The following is a 14,705-nucleotide window of genomic DNA, read 5'->3' as shown; positions in this document are numbered from 1 at the left end:
TAAATTTCAGATAATACAAGGGCTGGCAGTACAAAGATTGATGTTAATGAACAAAAAGTAGGCTTTAGTATACTGTATATAGGTGATTGGATGCAATATCCAATACTGTAAACCAAATGGAATTTATTCAAGGCAAAGTTGTGAAGGGCTGACATTTGAATAGCAAGTCTGTTATAAATCATAAAATTACACAAATTAGGAAGATCATTCCTATTGGTGATGATTTTTCTAATAATACTGTAGGGCATTACTATACAGGTATATCATAGTTTGACACTGGGGTAAAACTAATCCATGATTATTACAATAAAGGTAACCAGTAAAGGACTAATGTAGGACTGAGTTAGGAACGAATCAGCACTCTGAAGGTAACCCATTCATTTCCTTATCCTTGAGGTCACACTCATTGACCCGATCCCATGTCTTTTTCAATCAGCTTTCGCAACTTTACCCTCATCATTCACACCTCACCCTCCGCACCCAGTTGTCATCTTCCATCTTTTCCTCATGACCAGGCCAGACCATCATAATAATACTATATATTCAGGTCCCAGCCTTTCTATTCTTTTTTCAATATCCTAACTGTCCCAGACTTGTCATTCAAGGTTGTATTACGCATCCATCTAACCATCATCATCTCTTTGTTCAAGCCTATGAATACCCCCCTCCTTTACTGCCCAAATCACATTACTGTATAGCATTACACATGCTGCAAACAAAGACCCCACAGCATGGAGAGAGAACCCTCTCAGTGTCAGGAGGGGCTACAATGTGCAGAACTTCTTCCAACCACTCCTTATCCTTGCCACCAAGCTAACTTCAGCCCCACCTCCAGCACAAATGTCCCCCAAATAACAAAACTTAATACACTCAGGAGACTCTACGGGAAAATTACCATAATCCTTTCCCACTTCTCTGCCTCTGCATGTTCTTCTCTACACACCCACTCACAGAATCAGCATTATTTCTCTGCATACCTCTATTACCACTACATCTCTTATGCATCCACTTATTGCAAGCACTACACAAAACAAAGTTAGTTTCCACACCCTTGTGGCAGCCTGTGCTGGGCCACATTCCCTCTGCTTTGACAGTACCACCATTTGCCCTAGATATTATCACATGTTTTATCTACCTTTACTCTCATACCCTTGTACCCCATTCCATATCTCCACATCCTAAATTTTCCCCTCACTACCCACTTATTCTCCACAATCAAAACCAAGTCATCAGCATACGAGACCTCCTGTGGGAGTCTAGCTCTGAAGTCACTTGAGAGAGCTTTAGGCACCATGATAAAAAGGGGCTGTAATCAGACTATACAATACCTGTAGAGTACAGTACTGAATCTTGAACATGTCACTGAAACTGTTGTTTCAAACTGTCAATGCAGCAGTTATATGCAGGATAATGATGTGTTGAATCACCTCTAAGCATAGTGTTAAACAACAGGAAGGTAAGAGTGCAGTAGTTATCCACTACCTATTGATGAAACACTGCTGGCAGTGCATTGATAGTATTAATTATATGGTAAGCTAATGTGGATTATTTACTCTGCAGGTGAAGTGACTATAAAAGAGGCAGAGAAAGAGTCAGAATTCTCAACAATATCGGTGGAAGTGAGGTTTGCACGTCGTTATGGCTTTTATCTTCTCACCCTGTACATTCCCACTACTCTCCTTATATGCATCGCATATGCCACGCTTTTCTTCAACCCTGATGATTTTAACTCAAGAATTGTTGTTGCTTTAACCTCACTGTTGGTCCTCTCATCCCTCTACACTCAGGTAAAAAAAAAAATTGTAAGCTAAGGAGTTTATGAAATTAATCAAGTCTTCACTTCATAGATGAAACAGGGTGTACATTATTTTGGTATGCCTAATTATACTAGAATTGTTAAAAATCTTACCATTGCTACACTACTCACATTAGATTTATAGTATAATGCATGTGTACTGTTTACGGTTTTTAATAATATACAGTATTACCTTATCACCATTAAAAGTTCACTGACACTTCCCTGTTGGCTGTGGCTATGAAAGGCATAAATATGTAAGTATTTGAGGTGTTAGGAATATGAAGCACCCAACACATTGCTGGTAAGGGATTGTTGACAAACTCTTGCCTGTGATAGTACGTAAATAAATGATCTCTTAACATCTGGTTGTACATCCTGAAAATAGTTTTATACTTAGTGTGAAGTAAAATAATCACACCAGAATACTGTACAAAGTTCACCAACATGAGCATTCAATATGCAGTAAACTAGTGAAGTATTTTGCATTACTGTATTGCATGTGGGGGGGGAAAAAAAAATGCCAATATAGCTAGGCTGGCCCGTGAGGTGGAGCCAGGTTTCAGGGTCAGTGAATGATGTGAGTGTCTGGACCATTTAACTTGGCATACTGTTTATAGTGCCATATACTGTATATATACAGTCAAGTCACCTAAGACACAGCTAATTGGTTCTGGACCGCCCTAGTGCCATAGAAAACCGTGCCATACAAATAACTAAACCTATGGGAAAAATGGAATTTGGTTCTGGACATTCATCTAAAGTCCCCCTATTCACCCCACTTTTCCCCATTTTTCCCCACTTTACACACACACACAATCAAGCAATCAGTCAATGCATGTATTAACATAACAATAGGCACAAAAAACAGGAGGGTGATCAGCCTTGTGTCTACTTGGGCAATACCACGTGCTGCAGATTGAGTGACAAAAAGCTCGGCCAAGTAGACACAGATCAGCTGACCAACCAAAACATTAAAGATGGTGGAGGCTGCCTGGTCAAGCACTGATTGAAGAAGTTTATTTGATAAAGTTTGTATGCTCGTGTCAACAAAACTCACATTTAACACATTAATAATCATTCTTCTTGGGGGAGGCAGTGGCTGAATCGGTAGAGAGGCGGCCTGCAGTCCTAATGGACCCAGGATCGAATCCCGGCTGGGGCAGGGAACAGTTTAAGGATTTGAATTTCCTAAATGCAGACTTTCCTGAAATGAGTTATTTAAGAGGAGCCTGTGGAGTCACATGGAGAGACAGGCTGACGAATGAGGATATAAAGGAGCGTTGTGGTGTTGATGTGGATGTGATAGGAAGCGTTATGAGGAGCACACTGAGGTGGTTTGGCCATGTGGAGAGGATGGAGGGTGAAAGACTGACGAAGAGAGTGTATGTGAGTGAGGTGGAGGGGGGAAGAGGGAGGGGGAGGCCGAGGATGAGATGGAGGGATGGGGTGGAGAGGTATATGAGAGAGGGGTGTGTGAGTTGGGAGCAGGGCAGTGAAATGGCGGGGGACTGGGCGACTTGGAGGCGATTTGTTTGTGGCCACCCCAAACAGGATTGAGGCGTCTGGCAATAGATAGATAGATAGATAGATAGATAGACTTTCTTTATCTACCAGATGACCTGCCGACATGTCGTAAAAATACCCCCGCTAATACCAATACACCAGTCCTGTATGAGACAGCCCTAGCATGTATTCAATATGGATGGTGGGTGTTAGTGCCAAAGTGGTGACATGTGGAGGTGTAGGAGGACTACTGGGCCTTGGGATAGGCAACTGCCCCCGAGATATAGGCCCTGAAGCCTTTGCTCAGAGTCGAACACGTTATTTAAAAAAAAAAAAAAAAACATGATGGTGATGATGGGAGGCATTATACTTCGTCTTAGCTCAGAGATAGATGCTTTGTCACTAACCCGTTCATAGCAGTTTTATGAGCAAACCTACAAACTAGTCACAATATCCAAAGAATCTTTAATGTTTCAGTACTCAACACAGTGAATTTGGTGAACTTTAACCTCCTCATAAGAGAGAAAAAAGTCCACAGTTGGAGCACTTGTAGTATGGAGCTGAAGTGGTCACCATCTTCTTTGTTTACAAATAGGGGAGCCCGCTGCCAGGGGAATTTGCCCGCACCTTTCAAACCTTGCCGCGCCCACGCCATAGGTAGTTTATGCGTGTGGTTCATTTTGGGGGGTCTGGCACCTTGCTGTGTCATAGAAAACCGTGGCATAGAAGTCTGCACCATAGGCGACTACTGTATATATATACTGTGTATATATATATATATATATCATCATCATCATCCATTTGAGTGTCCACTGCAGGACTGGCCTATCCCGACCGAAGTGGGGACGATACAGCCTATGTATCTCTACCAAGTGGCTTAGGCTATCTGGTAGAGATTGTATGTAGGGTGAGAAGTGCTTGTACGTGTAATTGTAGTGTTGGAGTGGCTTTGGATGTGTGTGTAGTCTGTGAAACAAGTGTAATCGGCCTGCACAAGCCGACTGGGTGCAAGCATACTTTACAGTATGCGACACTGGTTCAACCACAGCACCCCTTGTGTCTGCTAAAGCAGTACTTGGTCGGAAGAACCCTCCCAGAGTTTATTATCCTGGTGGGGCACGAACCCTCGTTCTTCAGTGTACGAATACGCACACTTTACCACTGTACCACAGAGGCTCCTATATATATATGTACTGTATATATGTAGAGAGAGAGTATAACTCACAGGAAAATAAGATAACTACAGTTCTCTTGTCTAAGTCCAGCCACTCATGTATAAATACAGTACAAGTATATATACTGTATAGATATATAGATAATATATATATACAGTATATATGTAGATAGACAGATAGATTATATATATACAGTAAAAGTCCACTTCTTCGGCATCCAATTCCCCGGCAAATCTGACATTTCGGCAGTTTTGAGAAATAGTCCCATTTACGAAAATCTCTGATCGTTCATCAGATTTTCCGATTTTTTTCGTCAGTCTTGAAATTCTCCATGAGGACCCTCTACTGCTGGGGACTTCTTCCAGCAGTAGCAGACTCCAATCAACCCCTTCTGTTGTACATATGTAAATAAGGAACCTACTATAAATTTAGGTAAGTGCATGTGAACTTGTAGGCTACTGTACCATTACATTTATATACAGTATGTTCACTAATTTCTTTATTTTTCATATTCATGTATAGTACTGTATTCATTACAGTATTGTACAGTATCAAACAGTATACAGTACTCTCTCCAAACACATTTGTAATGATATGAGGAGTGATGATAGTGTTCACCGAAACATAAGAGGTATTGAGTGGGTAGGGTTTTTGATAATTCGGCAATTTTGATTTTTCGGCACTAGCCTGGTCCCATAGATACCGAAAAATGGGACTTCTACTGTATATATATATATATATATATATATATATATATATATATATTGTTACGGAACAGAGAAAGATAATGTACACTTTAAGTGAGAATACAAAGAGTCACTACTGTCCCGTAAAGTTCCAGGTTCAAAACAAAAGAGTTAGGTAAAATTACAAGTTAAAGTTTAATGCTTAAATTAACAACAAAACATTCAGGACTCATAAAGATAATGTAATGGCAAATAAACAGGTTAAATATATGGTTAACTGCAATAGCCTCTATTAACACGAAATTAGCAAGAGTAAATTTATCTAAGTCAGCCCTGATAAAATGAGATACCAGATAATACTCAGTGAATGCCAGGTAAATAATTACAGATACAAACTATTATCAAAAACGACTGACATAAAGAACCCTACATGAATTACAAAAACTTCACTAGGCCTACAAATTAAACTTATGCTATACAGTACAAGAAAAAATGCAATAACAGCAATACTCAAATTACACACAGCTGCTAGATGGTTGGAGATTTCTTGAGCACTCACAATAATAATATCTGTACAGGGGAGGACAGAGATGTGAACAAAATGAGGAGCAGATCTAAGTGGCAATGATGCAGAGACTGAGCTCATTATATAGGGGCCAGCAGAGCCTGATACAACTTGTAATAAGGACGCGCAAATGAAGCGATGGGGACAAACGGTCGACAATCCCGCACTGAATAACAGAAAGGACGACTTACTCTACTATAACGGTAGAAGGGGGGGACTGAGGCAGAACACGCTCGTGATCAAACATGCAGCATACTGTGCGTTAAAATTACACAAAGGATGATGAAATCATAGGCTATGTAACACCTCCCCACAAAGAAAAAGAAATTTACAAAGGAAATTTCTTATTACTCTAAAACAATCTGTACATGGCATTACAGAACATGCAAATGTCTTTCCTAATAGTACAAAACATGAGATCTCCCTAGCACGTTCAGTCATAGGTACTTGCCAGTATCCCTTTAACAAATCAAACCTACTTATGTACCTAGCCTTTCCGATCTTGTCTATGCAATCTTCCACACGAGGGAGAGGGTAAGTGTCTGTATTAGTTATCTGATTAACACGTCTGTAGTCGATGCAAAGCCTCTGTGACCCACCTGGCTTAGGGACTAGAGTGACAGGAGAACTCCACTCGCTCTGACAGGGCTCAATCATCTTGTGGTCCAACAGGTAGCCAAGCTCCTTCTGGATGAGAGGAACTTTCACTGGGTTCACACGGTAAGGAGGCAATTTAATTGGCTTTGCGTCTCCAACATCGACATCATGCATCAACACAGTGGTTCTTCCTGGAGTGGCACGGAACACTTGCGGGTACTCCTGCAGTAATGCCGAAAACTCCTGCCTTTCCTTGGGTGGTAGATGAGAAAGCTTAGTCTGGAGATAATTCATGATATCAGGATTCTTCCCCAAACTATCACTCAGGCTCATACTGCATGGGAGAGCTTCACTTGCAGACTCGGGTGGAACAGCTACAGTGCAGACTGGATTATTTTCGTCCCGCCTGTGATATAACTTTAGCATGTTGATGTGACATAGTTGCTTGCTCTTTCTACGATCTGGTGTGGCGATGACATAGTTGACATCACTGAGTTTCTTCTCCACGAAATAAGGGCCACTAAACTTGGCTTGAAGAGGTTGCCCATGAACTGGTAACAGAATCAAAACCTGATCTCCTGGCTGAAAGTGGCGTAACCTGGACTTCTTATCATACCAAGTCTTCATCTTCTCCTGAGCAGCTCCTAAATTCTCTCTCGCCAGCTGTAAAGCAGTGGACAGCCGTTCTTTGAAATTCATCACATACTCCAGCAGGTTGACGTCATCTTCCTCCGACAGCCAGCATTCCTTGAGTAGCTTAAGGGGTCCTCTTACTTCATGGCCAAACAGTAGTTCAAAAGGTGAGAAGCCCAGTGATTCATTTGGAGATTCTCTTGCAGCAAACACAACGAATGGAAGACCTTTATCCCAGTCTTTCTGATGTTCCAAACAGTATTTCTTGAGCATCGATTTGAGTGTTTGATGATATCTCTCCAACGCTTCTTGGGTCTGGGGATGGTAAGCTGAAGACGTGATCTGGGAGATGCCCAACTCTTTCAGAGACTGCTTGAAAACATTTGACATGAAATTACTTCCTCGGTCTGACTGTACCTCCTTGGGCAGACCAAACTTTGTGAAGAACCCTAGCATTTCCTTAACCACGTTCTTTGCTGAGATGTTTCTAAGTGGAATGGCTTCAGGATAACGAGTAGCCATATCAATCATGGTCAACACATAAGAAAATCCTGAAGAAGTCTTAGGAAGAGGGCCCACAATATCCACCAACACACGGGTGAAAGGCGCCTCAAAAGGAGGAATGGGAACTAGAGGTGCAACCTTTTCGGTCTGATTACACTTCCCCACAACTTGACAGGTGTGACAAGACTTACAATACCAGGAAACATCCCTGAAGATACCTGGCCAGTAGAAGTGTTTCAAAATGCGTGCCACAGTCTTCCTCACTCCAAGGTGTCCTGCCAAACTGGAATCATGAGCCACTCTAATGATATCCTGCCTACAAACACGAGGGATGACAACTTGATGTACAACCTCCCATTCACAGTCGGCTGATGCTGTTGGGGGTCTCCACTTCCTCATAAGTACTCCTGACTTTACATAATAACAAGTAGAAGCACCGGCTGACTCTTCTTCACTGTAAGCAGAGTTAGCTAGACCTTTCAACTCAGGGTCAGCAACCTGCAACTCAACCAACTCTTGACGAGACAAATTATCAACACTACGGGGTACTGCCTCATCTGGTGAGTGGTCCAAATTAGCAAGAAAAGTGTCAGCTAGGATAACATCATCATCATCATTATCCTCTAAATCACCAGTAACTTTAGACTTAGCCCTAGTGACAGCACATGCAGGGAACACATCAGGGACATCACAATCCTGGGCCGCAGCCACTGGCTCACTAGACAACTGAGGAGCTGGACACAGTTGACTTCCACCAATATCATTTCCAAGTAAGAAAGTTACACCTGACATTGGGAGTGTCTCAACCAACCCAACCATAACGGAACCATTAACAAAACCAGACTCTAAATTCACTCTGCACAGAGGGACAGAGAAGTAATTATTCCCTACACCTTGTAAGATTACAGTTTCATCAGAGGAATTAACATTAGAGCCTAGAACACTGGTCAGCATAAGGGATTGGCAAGCACCTGTATCACGATATATTTTAACTGATTTCCTGTCATTACTGTCCAGAGGACTGACAAAACCATCAGACAGGAAATTAGCACATGAACTCTTGAGAGTGTCACCCACGTTACTGCTCAAAAGAGGAGCTCCATCATGAGAATTTAAGTTACCCCTCAAAGCAGGTTCAGTTAACTCAGTTAAAGAATTCTGGAAACTCTCAAGAGTGGACACTAGACCAATTGACTGAATATTTAAAGACTCCTTTTTGTTCACATCACGCTGTCTCCTGAAACATCTCTCCGTAGTATGACCAAGCTTACTACAATAAGTACATTTACTTTTCTGAAATCTAGAGGTGAAGCTGGTATTTACTTCCTGAGAAACATCATCCTTATTCTCTTTCCTGTTACCTGTACTCTGAGTAGAGGCAACGTACTGACTCTCAGCTTTCCTTTTTCCTCTAAAATATCTCTTGTGAGTGAGAACATATTCATCAGCTAAAACTGCAGCATCAGACAAATTATCTATTCTTTTCTCATCAAGATATAGGCTTACATCTTTACTAATACACCTTTTGAAATCCTCCAGCAAAATCATCTGCTTAAATTTACCAAAATCAGAATCCACATTCTTAGAATTTAACCACTGCTCTAACAGATCTTCTTTGATTTTTGCATACTCAACATGGGATTGCTTATCTTGCTTGTAAGTTGTCCTAAATTTTACTCTATAGGCTTCAGGAACAAGCTCATAGGCCTTAAGAATCAAGCTCTTAACTACATCATAATTATCAGACTGATCCTGAGGCAAAGATGCATAAGTTACTTGAGCTTTACCGGTGAGAACAGTTTGAAGGAGTACTGGCCAATACTCCTTAGGCCAATTAAAACCTGTAGCTACCCTCTCAAACAACTGAAAATACTTTGTTAAATCAGATTCATTAAAAGGAGGGACAAGTTTAACATTTTTAGCCACATCAAAATCATCAGAGCTAGATGATCCAGTTCCACCTTGTTTCATGCGATACTCATGGTCTGCCTGAATCCTAGCAATTTCAACTTGTGCCTCAGCCTCCCTAACACGGGCCTCCTGCAGGGCTAGCTGTAACTTAGCTAATTCAATCTGCGTTTGCTCATTTGGAGGAGTTACATTAAACAAGCTTTCATTAATCATGGCAACAATTTGATCTTTAGACTGATGAGAGCGAACAACAAATCCCAATTGTTGAGCAACAATCTTAAGTTCATTCTTTGTTCTGTTTTCTATATCACACACTGTTTGCACATTTGACAAAAAATCTTTGGCTTCATCAAGTGTAGAAATAGTAGCCATCATGAATATATCACAGTCACAAAATATCAAACAATATCCTTATGATAATATCCTGAATATCCTGATATGAGGTCGCCAAATTTATGTTACGGAACAGAGAAAGATAATGTACACTTTAAGTGAGAATACGAAGAGTCACTACTGTCCCGCAAAGTTCCAGGTTCAAAACAAAAGAGTTAGGTAAAATTACAAGTTAAAGTTTAATGCTTAAATTAACAACAAAACATTCAGGACTCATAAAGATAATGTAATGGCAAATAAACAGGTTAAATATATGGTTAACTGCAATAGCCTCTGTTAACACGAAATTAGCAAGAGTAAATTTATCTAAGTCAGCCCTGATAAAATGAGATACCAGATAATACTCAGTGAATGCCAGATAAATAATTACAGATACAAACTATTATCAAAAACGACTGACATAAAGAACCCTACATGAATTACAAAAACTTCACTAGGCCTACAAATTAAACTTATGCTATACAGTACAAGAAAAAATGCAATAACAGCAATACTCAAATTACACACAGCTGCTAGATGGTTGGAGATTTCTTGAGCACTCACAATAATAATATCTGTACAGGGGAGGACAGAGATGTGAACAAAATGAGGAGCAGATCTAAGTGGCAATGATGCAGAGACTGAGCTCATTATATAGGGGCCAGCAGAGCCTGATACAACTTGTAATAAGGACGCGCAAATGAAGCGATGGGGACAAACGGTCGACAATCCCGCACTGAATAACAGAAAGGACGACTTACTCTACTATAACGGTAGAAGGGGGGACTGTGGCAGAACACGCTCGTGATCAAACATGCAGCATACTGTGCGTTAAAATTACACAAAGGATGATGAAATCATAGGCTATGTAACTATATATATATATATATATATATATATATATATATATATATATATATATAATATACACACAGACATACATACATACATACACACACACAAAGCCCTAGCGTAGTGAACGCATTCAGAGTAAACGATTCACTTAGTGAACAGTCGGGGTAATCAGGTCCACAAAACCATAGAGAATGAAGTGAACCCCTAGTGAATGAAATCGGGGGAAACAGTAGGCCATAACCGTCATCTTCACATTGAACGACCCCCCCCCCCCCAATAGACGCTGCACAAGAGGTCAGATCGGAACAACCTGTTGGGCAGAATCCAATGGAGGACAAAGATTTGCCTATGTCGAAGATCAGTAAAATTCTAGTGACAGTGGATGTTCTGAGAGAAGAGGTCAAGGCAAGTGAAACCACCTACCTTAGGACACAGGTAGTGCCTGGTGGAGTAGAAACCACTTTCTGTGATTACATTGAAAGGCACAAAATGGAAGTCAACAGAAGAAAACAAACATTCATCACACGCTACTACCGAACTCAAGAACAACAGGAGCCAGTTGCCTCTACATCGTCTGCTACACTTCTTGGGGAAGATGATCATGATGTGATGCCATCTTTGGACTCTGAAAGCTTTATGGGAGAGGTGAATGAAGTAGAGGCACATGGGGAAGTGGTTCAGGCAAGTGATGAGGGCCAGACTGGTGACAGGAACTAGGGAGTGGAAAGTGGTGTGGCAGGGACACCCTAAGTGTATCTCCCAGCCTCGGAACCACCTGTATTCAAGCCAATCAGGACTGCCACCTGCTCCATTTAAGGTAAATACCCATGTTTTATATTTTGTGTATCTGTACTGTATGTGTTTGAAATGTGCCCTTTAGTACATCTCTGTGGCTCAGAAAGTGGAGTTTAAGGGATCGGTGCTACCCTTATGCTGTTTTTCCCATAAGTTGTTCACAGTGAACGAGCTCGTCTGCTGCCCATAAACTCGTTCACTATGCGAGGGCACTATATATATATATATATATATATATATATATATATATATATATATACGCGAAATCAGCACACACGTGCGCCGAACTGTGGAGTTGGAAAAAATTAACAGAGTCGGAGTATAGACTCTTGTTATGTGTTTTATTAAATGGAGTGATGAACTGTGTGTGAAGCATAGTGAAGTACAGCAAGCCTATTAAGGTAGACTTAGGGAGACATCTTTGGAATGCGCGAGACAAGCTTAAATGCTCGACAAATCTCCTAATAAGGGAGATCTTGCCTAAATTAATTATCACCTCCAGGAATAATAAATGAAATAGAATATGATGCACTGTAAATAAGAAAAGGTTAAAGGGGGGAATAACATCGTTCAAGTCAGTGTTACTTTCATGACATTTTTTTTTTTTTTTCCAGATTTTACTTTTATAGTACAGTACATTGTTTCTGTTCCTTCCAATTAAATTTCCATGTCATCTCCTAAACAATGCGTGTTCTGCCACAGCTTTTCCTGTAAATTTCAACTAAAATTACAATTTCCTAACAGGAGACTTTTTTCTTTTACTGCCATTGGCTTGTCATAGCACTCATGGTCTCAGTTATGTGAGCTGCCCAGCGTGGCTCATCTGGCAAGGTCATGCAACAGTTCAGAAACAAATATGAAAATAATTCAAACACTTCCCCCTTCCACTGATATTTCTGGTGGTCCAAGCTCAGGCTCTAAGCTGTACATGCAGTGACATCTGGTGATGTTTATTGTAATATATTGGATACAGTAGGTTCAGGATCTCAAACTTACACATTTATATTGACATATTATGAAGCTTATTCGTAAAATTCTAAAGTATATTGACTCTTCACTTAAGGTTATTAGGCATTTACATAAATGCTAATGTCTCATATGTAGCCTATATTAAGCGATGAAGTGAAACATCGTTCATCGCCTGATTTGCGTTTCAATATATTTATATTTTTTTTGTTAATACTATTTGATGCCATATTTTACATGTATTATAAAAACAATAAACCACCATCTCTATTTCAACTTTCATAAAAACTAGTATACTTACCAAACAAACTGATACGTAAATAAATGATGGGGCATTGTCCTGACGGCGAATTGTTCCAGAACCAAAGGTTAAAGATGGGAAGAGGTGTGGAAGTCCACAAGAAAAATGCTAGATGTGTTAGGAGAATATGTGAGAAAATGAGGTATGAAAACTGAGGAAGCAAAGGACCTGGTAAAGGAAAATGAAAGGACAAAGTATTTTTGGAGAAGTGTTGCCATGGACCCTAAAAACGGTTCCACCTCCAATGACTTGGAGACATGACCTAGGTCCATTTTGGAAGGAAGCTCACTCTAACTTTAAGGGGCAACACACACTATGAAGCCTTTGCAACTTCATGCAGTAATTAGTTGTCTCCATATTTTAAGGAGGTTACGAAGGCTTTGTAGGTGACGTTACATCCATCCATCCATCATCCAATCCTACATTGCCCCATGAGAAGAGTAGGAGCCCTGGGCTAGGCAAGTTGGTCCTGACATTTAAGATGAAAGTGAATGACATTACAGTATTGTTTTAATTAATTATTGCATTCACTTTTGATGACTTGGAGAAAACAAACTTAATTAGAAGATGAATTAAGGTCTAGCAGGACTAGTCAGCGACACACTGATTTCTGATGTATGTTGCCGACTTGAGCCATGCGTGACTTCACAGAGGACCCTGCAACCCGATTTGATTGCACCAGCCGTGAAGAGGTCATAATTTTACCAGATGTGCCACTCACCATTGCTCGACGAAATATGCTTTATTGTACTGGAGATACTGGTGTATGTCGGTTACTGACTGTATGTAGACTGACCACCATGAACTGTAAACTAATAAACTACTAACATTATGTTAACTTACCTAATAATTTATTCTGTTTCAGACATCCAACTCCTTACCAAAAACATCATACTTCAAGCTGGTAGATGTATGGCTCTTCTTCTCCATAGTGATGATCTTCATAGTGGTGATGTTACAGACACTCATAGACTTCTCACAGCAGCCAATACTTGATGATGGATCAAAACTATCTCAGTTTTTGGTAAATAAAATCAGTAGTTAGATTGTACTATACAGTTATAATCAAGTGTACTGTACAGTGTTCTTATAAAGTACTGGTACTTGTGTTGAAATATTGCAGTTTTGTATCATTGATGGAAAATAAGCACCTTCATATGTGCTCAAAGAATGCTAACTCAGCTTTATTTTTCTCAGTGTAAACTATTAAAGAAGTCTGGCAGAACTGCATCCCATACAAAGAGAGCGGAAGTCAGTTCTAAGGAAGCTAAAGGTCATGACTTATCTACGAACACCATAAAAATCCATGTAACTGGGCTACAAGACAATGCTGAGGCTCAAACGCAAGTGAATGGATGGATGAGAGAGAAACTGGGATTTAATCCTGAAACCCCAGAGGAGATTCACCAGAAGATGAGGGAGTATGAGCTAAACAGGCTTCCGGTTTATGGAAGGGCAGTGCGTCGGGGAAACTGGCGAGACAATCAAGATGTGAATATGGACTTGATGTTGGCCAGTCGAATACTCATCCCATCCATCTTCTTCATATTCAATTGCTGCTATTGGGGAGCAGCCATTACGTATGTACAGTGCAGTTTTTCTAACCTGACAAAAATGTTGCAGTTTAGTCTGATTGGAAGGTTGATTTGATTGCTAACCAAGGAGACTCATTCCTACCTCCTACTAAGGCTGATCATAGTTCATGCAACCACAACATAGTACAGTATTCAGGTAGTGGGAGTGACCCAGTTCTGTCAGGTAAATACATACTGACTATAAATTATACTGTACTTGTCTTAATCCCTAAAGACTGTTATGACTGATCAATGTGTTTTAGACAAAGTAAGTTCAGTTCGATCCACACTGATTTAGTAGATGCCACAAAATAACTGGGGAGAGGTTGCCGTGCCTCTTCAATGACGTAAATGGAAGCTAGGAAGTGGGAACAACAATATCTGGTGGTGTCTGGCATGACTGGTCCCCCAACATGTGGTGGGAGGGCCCCCCCATCTCTCTACCTCCCTCTGCCCCACTGGATCCTTCT

The 14,705-nt window shown here is 40.6% G+C and overlaps 1 protein-coding gene across 1 annotated transcript in view; it reads left to right on the top strand.

Annotated features, from left to right (window-relative positions):
* The window catches only part of LOC145415574 (uncharacterized), a 90,937-nt gene that overhangs the window by 73,051 nt on the left and 3,181 nt on the right, over positions 1 to 14,705 (top strand). The window contains exons 10-12 of the mRNA XM_080284794.1: positions 1,561 to 1,787; positions 13,527 to 13,685; positions 13,859 to 14,241. Of these exons, the coding sequence (XP_080140920.1) occupies positions 1,561 to 1,787; positions 13,527 to 13,685; positions 13,859 to 14,241 (769 nt within the window). The remainder of the gene's footprint in view (positions 1 to 1,560; positions 1,788 to 13,526; positions 13,686 to 13,858; positions 14,242 to 14,705) is intronic.

This window comes from Coenobita brevimanus, chromosome 103 (genome assembly GCF_032717465.1).
Source record: "Coenobita brevimanus isolate Jiangsu-jjx chromosome 103, ASM3271746v2, whole genome shotgun sequence".
NCBI lineage: Eukaryota > Metazoa > Arthropoda > Malacostraca > Decapoda > Coenobitidae > Coenobita > Coenobita brevimanus.
This window is presented reverse-complemented; position numbering and strand designations above follow the sequence as displayed.